The following is a 16,059-nucleotide window of genomic DNA, read 5'->3' on the forward strand; positions in this document are numbered from 1 at the left end:
TCTATGGGCCCTAATCTAGTGAAACTCTGGTTTCTGTAGAAGTCATAGTCTCGGCATAGCCTGACCTGCTTTAGCTAATCTGGTACTGGAGGTTTCTCATAAATGTCACTTTTTAAAGCGACCACAGAGCTGTGGCAATTGGAAAAGTAAAAGCACCACCATATCCTGACACCCTCCACAATCCTCCGCCCTTATGTCTCAGATGCTACCTGCAGATTCTCATTGGTTTTTAAGACCTGTTGCTGTTCTAGTAAAGCTCTGGCCATTGGCGTACTAATAGTCCCAGCAAGCTCTTTGATGCTCAGGCTGGTTCCTGCAACATAGAGCCTTTGGTTTTTCAGACACCAGGGAGCTGTCCACCGGTCTGGTGCTGACAGGGTGTCTCTATGACCTGCCATTCTGTACATGACCTCTACTGCGCTGACTCTTCAGATGGTGTCAGGGTCACTACTAGGTCTCTAGGAGGCAGCACTTGCCCCATGAGTCCTCCAGAACTGGTGCTTTTCCACTGGCATGTTGGAATTTTCAGCATTCATATAATCCTTCAGGCCTTGAGCAATACTGGTCACAATTTTGCTTTCTAATGTTCACCTAGAAGCTGACCGTGTCAATATCTGACAACTGGAGGACTACTACTCCCAGAATATCCTGTAGTCATGTTCCTTCCAGCAGTTCCTCCTCAGCTTTGGTTTTCCATTGTTGACCTAAGGAAATGAGGCCGCTATTTACCAGTTCTGGAGCAGCTCCTGTTAGTGTCCTGTCATTGGTGGACTATTACTCCCAGAATGTTCTGTACCTTCTGCCTCTGGTTGGCTTGAGGATATGAGGGTGCTGTCCAGCAGTCCTGGTGCTGATCCTATCAGTGTCCTGCTTTTGGAGGATTGCTATCCCTCAATGACTGCTGTCACTGCCAAGTCTAATTACCTGCTCCATTAGGGAGCTGTCCACCAGACCTGGTGCTGATCTTGTCATTGTCCTACATTTGAGGACTACTACTCCTAGAATATGAAGAGATGAGGACGCTGTCCACCAGTCCTGGTGCTGATCATGTCAGGGTCCTGCTTTTGGAGGATTACTATTCCTGAATGTCCACTCTGCCAAATTAGTATCCCTGCGCTATGCTGAGGAGGTCCAAAAGACCGAAACAGCGCTGTCCATAGCTGGGAATCTGTTCCTTTTGGAATAGAAATATTAATTTGCCAATAAACCCCGCATCATGTCAGTAGGCTTATTAACTGAGTCATGCATGATGTTAAGGGGGCGGTCCCTAGAGGGCAGCATACAGAGGCTCCTGCTCTCCTGGAGAATAGATTTGCATATTATTTACCCAGAATCCCTAGCGGAGCAGGAATGACTTGTAAGTCTCCGTACGCCTATGTAGGCACACACTCTCCCTAATGTGTATGATTATCCCCTGACCCTGAATGTCCACAGTCCATGCCAATTCTAATCACATATTAACCTGAGGAGATGAGGGCGCTGTCCACAGGTTCTGGTGCTGATTTTGTCAGCGTTCTACCATTGGAGGACTACTACTCCTAGAAGGTCCACAGTCCGTGCCAAATATAATCACCTGTTGACCTGAGGAGATGAGGGTGCTGTCCACCAGTCCTGGTCCTGATCCTGTCACTGTTCTACTACTGGAGGACTACTACTCCTAGACTATCCAGTTGACCTGAAGAGATGAGGGTGTTGTCCACTCATGTTGGTGTTCTACTATTGAAGGACTACTACACCTAGAATGTCCAGTTTACCTGAGGGGCGCTGTCCACCCTGCAGATTAGCTGGGTGTCAGTAATGAAGCGACTAAATACTTTGTCCTGGGGGTGCAGGGGTCTCGTTCTTCTTGGTGGACTGCTGTAGAAAGCCCCTGGCTGACATTAGATGAAGCAGCAGCAGTTTTCCGCCTCAATGCTTATCCTTCCTATAGGGGCCACAGAACCCCAGCAATGGTGATGTGTGCGCTGTAATAATAGGCTATGTTTCCTTTATTTAAAGCCTTAGACCTGGGGTGGGGGTGGGTACAGGGGGTGTAATGATGCAGCCTCAGTCATCAAGTGCTAACAATCCATAATTAATGCAAAGCAAGCAATGACTATTATATGCAAATTGCCCCCTAAGAATCTAGAAAGGGTTAATCTCAACACCCCTGCCCCTATCCCTATGGGGGACAAGATTTTGTCTGGGTCCCATCTGGCCACACGTTTCCTGTTCCCTCCCCCCTCCCTCCTCTCCCCTCCTAAAACTCCTATTGATTCTGCTCTTGGGTAAAGAATCACCTTCAGCTGTCAGACCCCACATAGCAGCACCCTGCAGGACTGGCATCTCTGCTAACCCAGACACCCCCTGTACACCCCCCAAGCATCACATCCCCCCCTCACCACCACAACAGTGGGGACAGGAGAGGGAGGGGGGTTTCATCTTGTAGGTGGGAGAGAGAGCTGCACCTTTCCCATAAGACACAAGGAGGTGTATGTTTGCTGGAGCAGCGCAGCATCCTTAAGCAGACAGCACAGCCAGGGACCAGATCTGCTCCATCTCCCTGGATACACAGAGACTGCCACAAGAGCCCTGTCTGGGGTAGATCTGCAGGGCAGGATGCGGGCTCTGGATGTCGTCTCCTCCGTCATCGTACTGCTCCTGGCTGCTGTGAAAGGTGAGCTGCATGGCTGAGGACTGCTGCAGTGACAGATATGTGTGCACAGGCTCCAAATACAGCTTCTATAGGATGTATGCTGAATGTATAGGGGAAGATGCATGGACACACGGCTAACGTCATAGACTGAAATGTCTGCAGATGTGAACCGTCATTATATGTTATATATGGGATCCATATTACTAGGCAGCCGTGCCTTTTATTAGCTTTAAGGAATTTTTTATGGGCTTGAAAAAAGAAAAGATTGGAAAGAGTGACGGTATAAGGGCCACCATAGGGGTATTTATGGGGGCACGTAGTGTATAGGGGATCTGGCAAACGCCTGTGAAAAAAAGGGCCAGTGCCTTCTATTGTCTGTGCTGGTGTGCGTTCCGCTGCACGCTTGCTTCACGTTGGGTGATGGTGGAGACATTAACGTGTACTGAACATAAAGAGCCTGTGGTGACATATATGGGGGCGCCTATACATGCATATCCATGGGGCTGGCGAATGCCATGTCGATGCACACCAGCCCTGCGCTCTGCTTGGTTGGCTGCATGTGGTTGCTGGGGGAGGCCTGAGCATGGGGAGGAGAGGGTTAACCGTGGCTGTGTATACCGGGAGCAGACAGTGTAACGTGGCCGTCTCACTTGTCCTGTCTCCCAGGAGTTGGGTTATCTTCTAGGATTCTGTGATGTTTGGGAAGGGGGGAGGGGGGGGACATTTCATCAGGGTCAACCAAATCTGTCACCTCAATCATATCCCCCTTGCTCAGTCATGTTCTCGCCTCCACCTTCCTCCACTGTCATTACAGCTTCTTCCTGTGCCCCCTACTCGTCATTTACTCCGATTACATTGCACCATGTTATATATTACATGACATCATGCTACGTTGTATTGTATTGTATTATATTATGTCATATTATATTACGGTACGTTGTATTATATCATGTTATATTACAGTACATTGTATTATATCATGCTATATTACGGTATGTTGTATTATACTATATTACAGTACATTGTATTATATCATGTTATATTACAGTACATTGTATTATAGCATGCTATATTACGGTATGTTGTATTATACTATATTACGGTACATTGTATTATACCATGTTATATTCTGATAGACCAACATTTTGTAGGCATACCAGCATTTTATAAAGCTGGGTGACACACGATATGGCGGCCATTACAGTTCCTGAATCGGTTGTTGCCCAGCTTTCCTGGATTTCTGAAAGGGAAATGACATTTAACTCATAGAGTCGGATTTGCCATTATTGTCAGCCATCATGTAGCCATTGTGGTACCATCTGCCTCTCTGGTCATTGTGTTTATGGGGCAACTCTGCCCCGGCCTGGTTGGGGAACAAACCCCCGGACCACTTCCCTGGTCCAGTCTCCCTTCTTGCAACACTATTAGGCAGTTTTACCATTCTGGCCTGGGAAAGCTGTGTGACACCAGCTATAGAAGCTGTTATGGAAGCCATTTTGGTTATTGGCACCCACCTTTCCTAGAAATATATGATTAAGACATGATGACTGAATGATGGGAGTAACCTCTAGTGACATCACTGAGGCACGACGCATTCGTTGTCGGCCTGGTGGCATTCATTTAGAAGTGGAAGAAGAATTATCCAATAGCGACCAATCAGAGTTTACCTGACATGATTCAGCTGCAGGTTTGAACATGAAAGCTGAGATATGATTGGTCGCTATGGGCCACTGTGGTGTATTTATATAGTAGAGGTGTGGAAGGTATTCTCCATAGGAACCAATCAGATTGCAGCTTACAATTTCCTAATGCATGTTAGAAATTGAAACCTGTAGTGTGATTGGTCTGTGGAACATTACTGTGCTGTATTTATTTGGTAGCAGAAATGTGGGAGGAGTTTCTCCACAGCAACCAATCACATTGCAATTTACAGTTTCCCAGTGCGGAGTAGAAAATGAAAGCTGAGCTATGAGTGGTCGCCATAGGCCACTACTGTACTGTATTTATATACAAGAAAATGGGTAGATGGAGTTTCCCCATAGCAACCAATGAGATTCCACCTTTCAGTTTGCAAATGCAGATTTGAAAATGAAAGCTGAGCTGTGATTTGCTGTTACGGTATGCTGTTTTTGCCTTCCTTCCCCAGGACTGCCCCTACTGGAAGATGAAGCGACAGACGCTCCCGACCTTCTGCATACGCCTCCGCCTGGACGCTCGGACCCCGTGTCTCTGGAGCAGCTGGTTCATCAGGCCGTCATGAAGAAGGATTTCCTGGGGCAGGAGGGCTTCTTTACGGGTAAGAGCGCAACAAGAAGGCTCATGGCAACCAATCATATTGCAGCTTTCATTGACTGATCACAGATATACGTTGCAACCTGATTGGTTGCTATTCATGAACCAGGAAGCGCAGGATGATCAGTGCCCTGTGTAGATCCAGAACTGCAGTGAAGACCGGAATAAATTACAGAGAGGTGGACTAAAGATGCCAGTCAGGCTCTGCAGTATGTCGGCTATTAGTGGTTGTCTGAATAACTGACATTATATCTCTAATCTGTCAGATGCCGGAGTAATGCTGTGTTATAACCTATGAATTCTCCTGTGTCATGGCTGACAATATTTATTAGTCACTAGTTCCCTGGGAATCGATATTCCATATTGTAATGAATACTAATAGGCTGACAAGATGGCCGCCTGCGATGACTACACATGGCACTGCTCTGGGTCCAGGGCACATAATAAGAATCGATCCAGATCCGTCCAGCCCTTATAATACTGCACTAGTGTCACTCATTTGCCCTGTACATGCTTCTTGGCTCCTGTAGTGCAGATCAGGGGTTATATGTGGCTGAACCAATCCCTCTCTATGTTTGGGGGCCAAAGGTGTGTGACCCCTGGCTGGCTTAAAGGGTGCCACTGCCCTCTTGAGATCAGTCCTATGTAGCCTGTGGATCTGGGCAGGTGTGGTGTGATTTGCTCACTTACTCTGTATCAAGTCTAAGATCTAATTGTAGGTCATATTATGTGTTTTGCTCCATACACATTCAGAGCTGCATTTACAGTTCTTATACACTACCATTCACCTCCAGAGCTGCATTCACAGTTCTTATGTTCCAGTCAACTCCAAAGCTGCATTCATAGTTCTTATGTTCCAGTCACCTCCAGAGCTGCATTCACAGTTCTTATTTTCCAGTCACCTCCAGAGCTGCATTCACAGTTCTTATTTTCCAGTCACCTCCAGAGCTGCATTCACAGTTCTTATGTTCCAGTCACCTCCAGAGCTGCATTCACAGTTCTTATTCTACAGTCACCACCAGGACTGCATTCAAAATTCTTATATTCCTATAAAGCTGCATTCACAGTTCTTCTTACACATGGCTCACCTATTGAGCTGCTCCCATGCTTCTTATTTTGTAGTCACCTCTAGAGCTGCATTTACATTTCTTATACTCCAAATAGAGCCACATTCACAGTTCTTATACACTACTCACCCATAGAGCTGCATTTATATTTCTTATACACCACTCACTTCTAGAGCTGCTTTCACGATTCTTATTTTGCAGTCACCTCCACAACTGCTTTCATGCTCCTTATACTCCACTCACCTATAGAGCTGAATCCATAGTTATTATTTTCCATTCACCGCTATATTCACAGTTCTTATACACTAGTCACTTATAGAACCACATTCAAAATTTGTATTCTCCAATCACTTTCAGAGCTGCATTCACAATTCTTATTAACCCCTCATGTCCAGTGTTGCAATAATTTCTCGCGCACCCCCAGGATGGCCTGCAGGAGGTAAAGAGGCTCATTTATAGGAATAGGTGCAGCTATTTTATAGGGGCGCACAGCAGAAAATGGAGCACAGCTCTAGCTGTGATTAGCTTATAATGATTGGGAAGTGCAGATTTGGATGTGATTGGAGAATGGCACACACACAGTTATGGACATTATTTTATACTGATAGTGGTTGATAATATTCTGTTTTGGATGTGGCTTTATGTGATACAACACATGGTAAGCTATATCAGCTTTGGATATAATTGGAATATATGAATTGTGGATGCTACTTTGGATGTGACTAGAGTAGAAGAACTAAGAAAGCAATCGTGAATATAATTAGAGAATAAAAATTGGGAAATCAGCTCCGGATGCAATTGTAGTATAAGTATTATAAATGTAGCTTAGGTTGTGGCTAGAGAATTAGAACTGTGGGTGCAGCTTTGGATGTGACTAGAGCAGTATCCAGTACTTGTGAAGCTGTAGAGCTGTAGTATACTAATGCAGGCAGATGCTTGTTTCCATGGATATTGTGATTGTGTTGTCTTGTACGTTGGGTCTTGTCTGTTTTTGCAGCTTTCATGTGGCGTCATTTTGATTTCATATTGGTTTTTTGATTGAATATTTTATAAAATGTTATGAAGTAACTGGGCCCTAAAACACCAGGGCCCGGGAGAGCGTGACTTGTACACCAGCAGGTAACTTCAAACTCTTGGACCCTGATGTAAATTCTGTAATCTATGTTATATCTGTAATCCTAAGGCTGTGTTCACACACTACTGTTGCATTGTGTTTTTCTTGTAGCAAATTTTTTAATTTTGATATGATTTGTGAATACAGCCCGATATATAAATACCTGCAGATGGGTGATTAATATTACATCTATGCCATCAGTAATTAGTTATAGTAGTCAGGGCACTCCAGGATAATAGACGATGCCCACAGAGTCGTCATAAGCCCGAGGAGGGTACGAGGGGCCTTAGAGGGGCAGCAGGGGCTCTTAGTCTGATCAGCCGAAAATCGTGATATTTCACTAGATGACTAAAGGAATCTGGACGGCAATGAATGTGCCATCTGCTGTGACGGATATAATAGTGCATATATATTAGTGCGCGGAGGCTGCGCAGGGCAGTAAACAGACAGATTGGACATTTCAGATGATGTCAAAAATTTATTTAAAGTGGCTTAAAAATGCTCCAGAAAAAAAATAAATCATCTATAGTGCATTATATATAGGCTATTATTAAAGAATACTGGCTGTGGTATATGCCTAGTATATAGCCGTGTTATTTCATAGGCCACTTGCAGGTTGTCTGTGAGTGGCTCCTTCTTCACCTCTGATATGGCTTCCCTCATGCAATCTACACTGACCATGAGGCTCAATAGATCAGAGGGGTGAAGTCCTGCCAAAGGACAGCAAGTCATAGATAAAAAAAAATATAGAACTGCTGGCTTCTATTTCACCCTGCAGTGTCTTAGTGTATCCTATGTGAGCCAGCTACAGCCTCTCTCCCCTTTCTCTTGCTTGTGATAAGTTTCTTCCTGGCAGTTCTTATAAGCAGGAGGCAGTGAGCAGCAGTAAGAGGCTGCATCCTTATAGATATACACTGGGATTTTGCACACAGCACATATAGATAACATAGACATGCAGTGTGAATCTGCACCCCTTAGAAATAATATAATATTTCACACAGCTCAGGCAGTTAGTGCATACAGGCAGTGTGATTGAGGGGAAAGCAGTGTGAAGCTGCATTCTACAGAAATACACTGGAGATTCTGCACACAGCATATGCAGGTAGTATTGACAGAGTGTGAGTGAGGGTAGAGCAGTGTGAAGCTTTAATACATGAAAATGCACTGGAGATTCTGTATGTATCACATACAAATAGTGCATACAGGCAGTATGAGTGATGAGAGCACAGTGTGAAGCTGTATTCCACAGACATACACTGGAGATTCTGCACACAGCATAAGCAGGTAGTGCATACAGGCAGTGTGAGTGAGTGGAGAGCAGTGTGAAGCTGCATTTCACATAAATACACAGTAGATTCTGCACACAGCACATGCAGGTAGTATAGACAAGTAATGTGAGACATGCCACAAATTGATTACAGACTACAAAGTATATGTAGAATCTAGACCACAACCCCAAAATGAATATAGTCTGAAAAATACTAAATAAAGAAAAAATAAAGATCTAAATAAATATACAGACCCCAGAACAGATAAAGACGTTAAATAAATACGGACCCCAAAATAAATACAGACCAGAGTCTAAAAAACAGACCACAAAATGCATTCAGACCACAGAGCCACAATAATACACACAGTGATGTTACAGAACAGAGTTAATACACACAGTGATGTCACATTACATAGAAAATACACACAGTGATGTCACATTACATAGAAAATACACACTGTGATGTCACATTACATAGAAAATACACACTGTGATGTCACAGTACAGGGATATTACACACAGTGATGTCACAGTACAGGGATAATACACACAGTGATGTCACAGTACAGGGATAATACACACAGTGATGTCACAGTACAGAGATAATACACACAGTGATGTCACAGTACAGGGATAATACACACAGTGATGTCACAATACAGGGATGACACACACAGTGATGTCACACTACAGTGATGATACACAGTGATGTCACGGTACAGAGATAATACACACAGTGATGTCACAGTACAGAGATAATACACACAGTGATGTCACAGTACAGAGATAATACACAGTGATGTCACGGTACAGAGATAATACACACAGTGATGTCACAGTACAGAGATAATACACACAGTGATGTCACAGTACAGGGATAATACACACAGTGATGTCACAGTACAGAGATAATACACACAGTGATGTCACAGTACAGAGATAATACACACAGTGATGTCACAGTACAGGGATAATACACACAGTGATGTCACAGTACAGAGATAATACACACAGTGATGTCACAGTACAGAGATAATACACAGTGATGTCACGGTACAGAGATAATACACACAGTGATGTCACAGTACAAAGATAATACACACAGTGATGTCACAGTAAAGCATAGTACACACAGTGATGTCACAATACAGGGATGATACACACAGTGATGTCACACTACAGTGATGATACACAGTGATGTCACGGTACAGAGATAATACACACAGTGATGTCACAGTACAGAGATAATACACACAGTGATGTCACAGTACAGAGATAATACACACAGTGATGTCACAGTACAGGATAATACACACAGTGATGTCACAGTACAGAGATAATACACACAGTGATGTCACAGTACAGAGATAATACACACAGTGATGTCACAGTACAGAGATAATACACACAGTGATGTCACAGTACAGTGATAATACACAGTGATGTCACGGTACAGAGATAATACAAACAGTGATGTCACAGTACAGAGATAATACACACAGTGATGTCACAGTACAGGGATAATACACTCAGTGATGTCACAGTACAGGGATAATACACACAGTGATGTCACAGTACAGAGATAATACACACAGTGATGTCACAGTATAGAGATAATACACACAGTGATGTCACAGTACAGGGATAATACACACAGTGATGTCACAGTACAGGGATAATACACACAGTGATGTCACAGTACAAGATAATACACACAGTGATGTCACAGTACAGGGATAATACACCCAGTGATGTCACAGTACAGAGATAATACACACAGTGATGTCACAGTAAAGGGATAATACACCCAGTGATGTTACAGTACAGGGATAATACACACAGTGATGTCACAGTACAGAGATAATACACACAGTGATGTAACAGTACAGAGATAATACACACAGTGATGTCACAGTACAAGATAATACACACAGTGATGTCACAGTACAGGGATAATAAACACAGTGATGTCACAATACAACGATGAAACACAAAGTGATGTCACAGTACAGAGATGATACGCACAGTGATGTCACAGTACAGAGATAATACACACAGTGATGTCACAGTACAGGATAATACACACAGTGATGTCACAGTACAGAGATAATACACACAGTGATGTCACAGTACAGAGATAATACACACAGTGATGTCACAGTACAGAGATGATACACACAGTGATGTCACGTACAGAGATAATACACACAGTGATGTCATAGTAAAGGGTTACAAGTAATTACATAGAGGAGTGATAAAACACAGCACATAGGTAACTTTCATTCATCTTTCCACATTCCCTTCCATAGCCATTACTATTACAAGTGACCTTATGTTAGGTATGTTATACAGTAATGGCTCCTTCAGTTTCTGGGCCCCACAGCGGCCTCTCTACCTCTACAGCTCTTATGCAGTCCAATGTGTCTCCATAGTTACTGACTACACATAAAACCAATGTAGTCTGATCCCACCTTTCTTCTGTTTTCCATCTAACTAGATGAGATATGGGTCTGCATATAAGAGCTGCATACACAAAGCCTGAGTGCTATGAACCTCTGCGGGAGCTGGTATGGCAGCCATATTGGATGGATATAATGATTTTACTACTTGGAGGCTGACTTGTGAGGGGGAGGGGACATCTTTAGCGGTAGTAGTCAGTAGTGTGCAGTCTTTCGGTCCTGGTGCTGCACTGAAGCACAGTTCAGTACCCTTAAGGGTGTAATTGTTCCCGGAGAGGCTCCTGGTATTGATCTGCAGTGATGAAGATCCTTATCTGTGTCTTGAGGTGGTCACGTAATTATAAAATCCATAGGTCAGACAGCGGGGGTCCCTGCGGACCAGAGTAACACAGATCAGATCTGCAGAGGGGCATCAATCAGAGTGACACATGGGGGAGGGGGATTATAGGCACAGGACACCGCAACCGGGAAACCATCATAGACATTTCAGGATGAGCAGAGCAGGGGGATCTACATGTTGAATGTAAGGTATTGGTCAAGGTATTAGTATTGTTTGGGTCCTACAGAATATGGCAGCATGGTTACTTTTTTAGAGTATGGCGCTATTATGTAGGTATCATATATGTAGGCATTATTTTATGTAGTCACTATATGCGCTGCAACAACATCAACCCTGTCAAGGGTGTTAGTATAGAAAGGGTCTATAGATAGATAGATAGATAGATAGATAGATAGATAGATAGATAGATAGATAGACAAAGGCTCAGTGGAGCATAAATGTTGCTTACATATAGAATAAACTTCATTTCCAATCCCAGACCAGACCTCTATATTAATATCAGACCCCAGATAAGACCCCTATATTAATATCAGAACCCAGTCCTATATGTTAACATCACATCTCAGACCTCTATGTTAAAATCACACCCCAGATCAGACTCATATATTAATATCAGACCCCAGACTAGTCCCCCATATTAACATCATACCCCAGACCAGACCATTTATATTAATGTCAGACCCCAGACCGGATCAGACTAAAATGATCAAGAATATAACTCCAGGCAGACTACATACTTTCCCTCCTTGCTCCATGCCCTTCTTCAGATTATTGCCCATATTCTATCATTCATCCAGAGGCAGTCAGTTGACATGTGAATACAGTTTTGGGTGTGACATAATGTAACTGAAGATAATTAGAGGTGAAATGAATTATATATGTTATATAAATTATTCTATGTATATATATCTCCCTATCAGGTACAACTTCTATCCCGACCCGAGCTGCCCCTGTGTCCTTGACTGATGACCTGGCTCCTGCAGGGGTCAGTGAGACTTCTGGGGTCCTTACCACAGCCATTGGGGGGACTTTTTCCCTTCCTCCACCCCTTAGCACATTGACACCTCCATCTCCAGCACCCACGGGAGGTCCGGGACCCTCTGCCGAAGGGGAGGAAGAGACCACAACTACTCTGATCACCACCACCACTGTGACCACCGTGCACAGCCCAGGTGAGGACAATGGAAGTGAGCTTGGAACGTACCTGTAGGTAGATTGTATTTTTATAACAGAATAGTATACAGAAATATAGAGAGGAAAGTAACAGAATAGTATACAGAAATACAGAGTGATCAGTAACAAAATAGTATACAGAAATACAGAGCGATCAGTAACAGAATAGTATACAGAAATACAGAGTGATCAGTAACAGAATAGTATACAGAAATACAGAGTGATCAGTAACAGAATAGTATACAGAAATACAGAGCGATCAGTAACAGAATAGTATACAGAAATACAGAGTGATCAGTAACAGAATAGTATACAGAAATACAGAGCGATCAGTAACAGAATAGTATACAGATATACAGGGTGATCAGTAACAGAATAGTATACAGATATACAGGGTGATCAGTAACAGAATAGTATACAGATATACAGAGTCATCAGTAACAGAATAGTATACAAAAATACAGAGTGATCAGTAACAGAATAGTATACAGATATACAGAGCGATCAGTAACAGAATAGTATACAGAAATACAGAGCGATCAGTAACAGAATAGTATACAGATATACAGGGTGATCAGTAACAGAATAGTATACAGATATACAGAGCGATCAGTAACAGAATAGTATACAGAAATACAGAGCGATCAGTAACAGAATAGTATACAGAAATACAGAGCGATCAGTAACAGAATAGTATACAGATATACAGGGTGATCAGTAACAGAATAGTATACAGATATACAGAGTGATCAGTAACAGAATAGTATACAGATGTACAGGGTGATCAGTAACAGAATAGTATACAGATATACAGAGTCATCAGTAACAGAATAGTATACAGATATACAGAGTGATCAGTAACAGAATAGTATACAAAAATACAGAGTGATCAGTAACAGAATAGTATACAGATATACAGAGCGATCAGTAACAGAATAGTATACAGAAATACAGTGATCAGTAACAGAATAGTATACAGATATACAGAGTGATCAGTAACAGAATAGTATACAGATATACAGAGTGATCAGTAACAGAATAGTATACAGAAATACAGTGATCAGTAATAGAATAGTATACAGATATACAGAGTGATCAGTAACAGAATAGTATACAGAAATACAGTGATCAGTAATAGAATAGTATACAGATATACAGAGTGATCAGTAACAGAATAGTATACAAAAATACTATACAGTTATAAAACTTTGCACCACTTCTTCATCATTTGAATAAACAAGGTAACAAATATCAGACTTTAACATCTTCAGTCCCACACCTCATGTAATAACTCTGCCTAGGATGACCTCTAAGGTTTCCTGCTAATGGCAGATACACTGTATCACTCACCATATGCGCCTAATTCAGTTACCCCAGACTCTAATATAACTACATGGTATTCTCACATATTTTCTATATTCTCTGATCCTAAATTAATAGCCGTGTTACTTGTATGGTGCTTAACATATCCCATCCACATATCAGAAGAACTAACTGAATAACAGCGTATATTGCCAAGTGTCAGATAAAACGTTTACATACAACAAATACCCAATAGTATCAGATTAACATACCGTACTTTCCAAACTGGCATCAACCAAACTCAATGGTATATAATATGAACTCCATAGACCAACGCCTACAATATCTTTTATATTTGATATTTTCAATAGCTTTCATACCATTTAGCAAATGTGTTTGCAAATATGAATTCATGTAGTATTATCCCAATAGTCTGCCCATGGCCGGTGAATCCCTGATGTTACTTTATGTATAAAAGAAAACCCCATTCAATTTAATATTACGCAAACAAATGTAAAGACCATATGATATGGTATGTGATATACACAAACACCCATAAACACTGACTGAGTATGTGTGGTATATCCAGTACATCTCACCTTCACCATAACACATATGTGGTCACTTATTCAGAAGGTATTCAACCAAGGCAAGGACTTCAGGACTGTTTCCTGAGACGGTGAGGTATGGCTGTAAGGCGCTGCTCTTGTGTCATATATGGCACCTTTCATATCCTCTGCTCTCCTGGCTAAATCTTATTCTTCATTCCTACAAGTAAACACACAGTTAGTCATATTCCCCCGCACAACTAAACAGTGAAAGGAAGGAAACGGAAAAATAAGATCCTTTCCTCTTTATACTGATTTTAAAGCAACTGCAAAATAAAAAATATAATAATGAGCCCGTCTTAAAGGAAAAGTATTGACAAACACATCACAAACATTACAACTAAGAAAGTGCAAGGAATCCGGCCTCTCTCAACCAAAGAAAGCAACTCTCTACACACTCCAGAAATTATTTAGTTTTTACACCCCAAAATACAGTAAGCATGGATATATAGAGAGTGAAAACCTCCCCAAGAGACCCCCTCCTTGATAAGACCATCTTCTTATCAAGACAAGTTGGATCTTAAGTTTCCCATATTAGCCATCTACTTTGGAGAGATATATAGGTAAATATATAATGTATTTCTATTCTACACACAGAGACATTCACACATACCTACACATACCACAGAGTCCCCGCACAACTTTCACTACAAAATTGATACATATATCCATTTACATAGCAAATCTTTCTACCTCTCATTTCAGTCCGTTCACGTATCCCTTTATCTAGTCACTACTCACATTTCATTAAACAAATAAACCATTTAACTAAATGCTACATGCAGAAGATATTAACCCTTCAGCTGCACTGTCGGTGGGTGGTCACTATACACTCTGTTATACTAAGAAAACATTATACAGACATTAAGATACACACATTAAACTGTATACCATCTCACAAGGAGTAACCTCTACACATCTGTGCTCAGGCACCCTGCTAGCTAGGAAAATCCATGAACACTTCATTCCTTACCTCTTTACACACTGTACTCAGATTGTTATCCCTTAACATGCCACCATCTATACTACACTAGTTCAGCTTTACCGTATAGCATTTGCTGTTTGTCCTGTGTCTCTGAGCTATCTCTTCTCAGCTTTTATAACCTTTACTACTTGTACGTCTCTTAGATTCAGTGCTAGTATACAATAATATACCCATCCCACATCTGCTGCAATCTTCTGCCATTTAACAGACATATCAAGTGTCACCACTGACTGGGGGTCTATCTGTTAGAATGGGGTGACAAAACCACGAGTACTGAGTGCACATTGTTGCGATCTATGCACCAACCAGGGACTGGATTCAATTCAATTCTTCTTCATCTACCCCAAAACTAAATATCTTTGCTAACCCAGACATCACACTTTCTTAATAAACAATTATAATAAAACAATGATGGTAATTCTTAGAGCAATCCCACCTCTGACACCAAATCTGGGCAAACAGGTAGTTTATAACAGGTTAACTCAAAGATGGTCAAAGAATGACTATAATCACACCAGAATATAATAGAATAACAAGTGTTTAATAAATGAGAAGATACACTGATATATACCCATCATTCAACGTCTTCGAGAGGGTGCTGATCATCTTTCTTCCTCACATAGTCCCAGCTGAGGCTAACTATACAATAGACCATAGAGTTTTATAGTACCGTTGGTGGAATAGTATACAGAAATATAGAGTGATCAGTAACAGAATAGTATACAGAAGGCAGCACAGTGCCTCAGTGGTTAGAACTGCAGTCTTGTAGCACTGCAGTCCTAGGTTCAACTCCCGCCAAGGACAACATCTTCAA

General features: G+C 41.9%; 1 protein-coding gene across 1 annotated transcript in view; it reads left to right on the forward strand.

The window, feature by feature from the left end:
* Positions 1-2,244: 2,244 nt before the first annotated feature.
* Positions 2,245-16,059, forward strand: part of SEZ6L2 (seizure related 6 homolog like 2) — a 43,640-nt gene continuing 29,825 nt past the window's right edge. Inside the window, exons 1-3 of the mRNA XM_075285838.1 lie at positions 2,245-2,656; positions 4,782-4,931; positions 12,098-12,349. Of these exons, the coding sequence (XP_075141939.1) occupies positions 2,599-2,656; positions 4,782-4,931; positions 12,098-12,349 (460 nt within the window). The 5' untranslated portion in view covers positions 2,245-2,598. The remainder of the gene's footprint in view (positions 2,657-4,781; positions 4,932-12,097; positions 12,350-16,059) is intronic.

This window comes from Leptodactylus fuscus, chromosome 8 (assembly GCF_031893055.1).
Source record: "Leptodactylus fuscus isolate aLepFus1 chromosome 8, aLepFus1.hap2, whole genome shotgun sequence".
Taxonomy (NCBI): Eukaryota; Metazoa; Chordata; class Amphibia; order Anura; family Leptodactylidae; genus Leptodactylus; species Leptodactylus fuscus.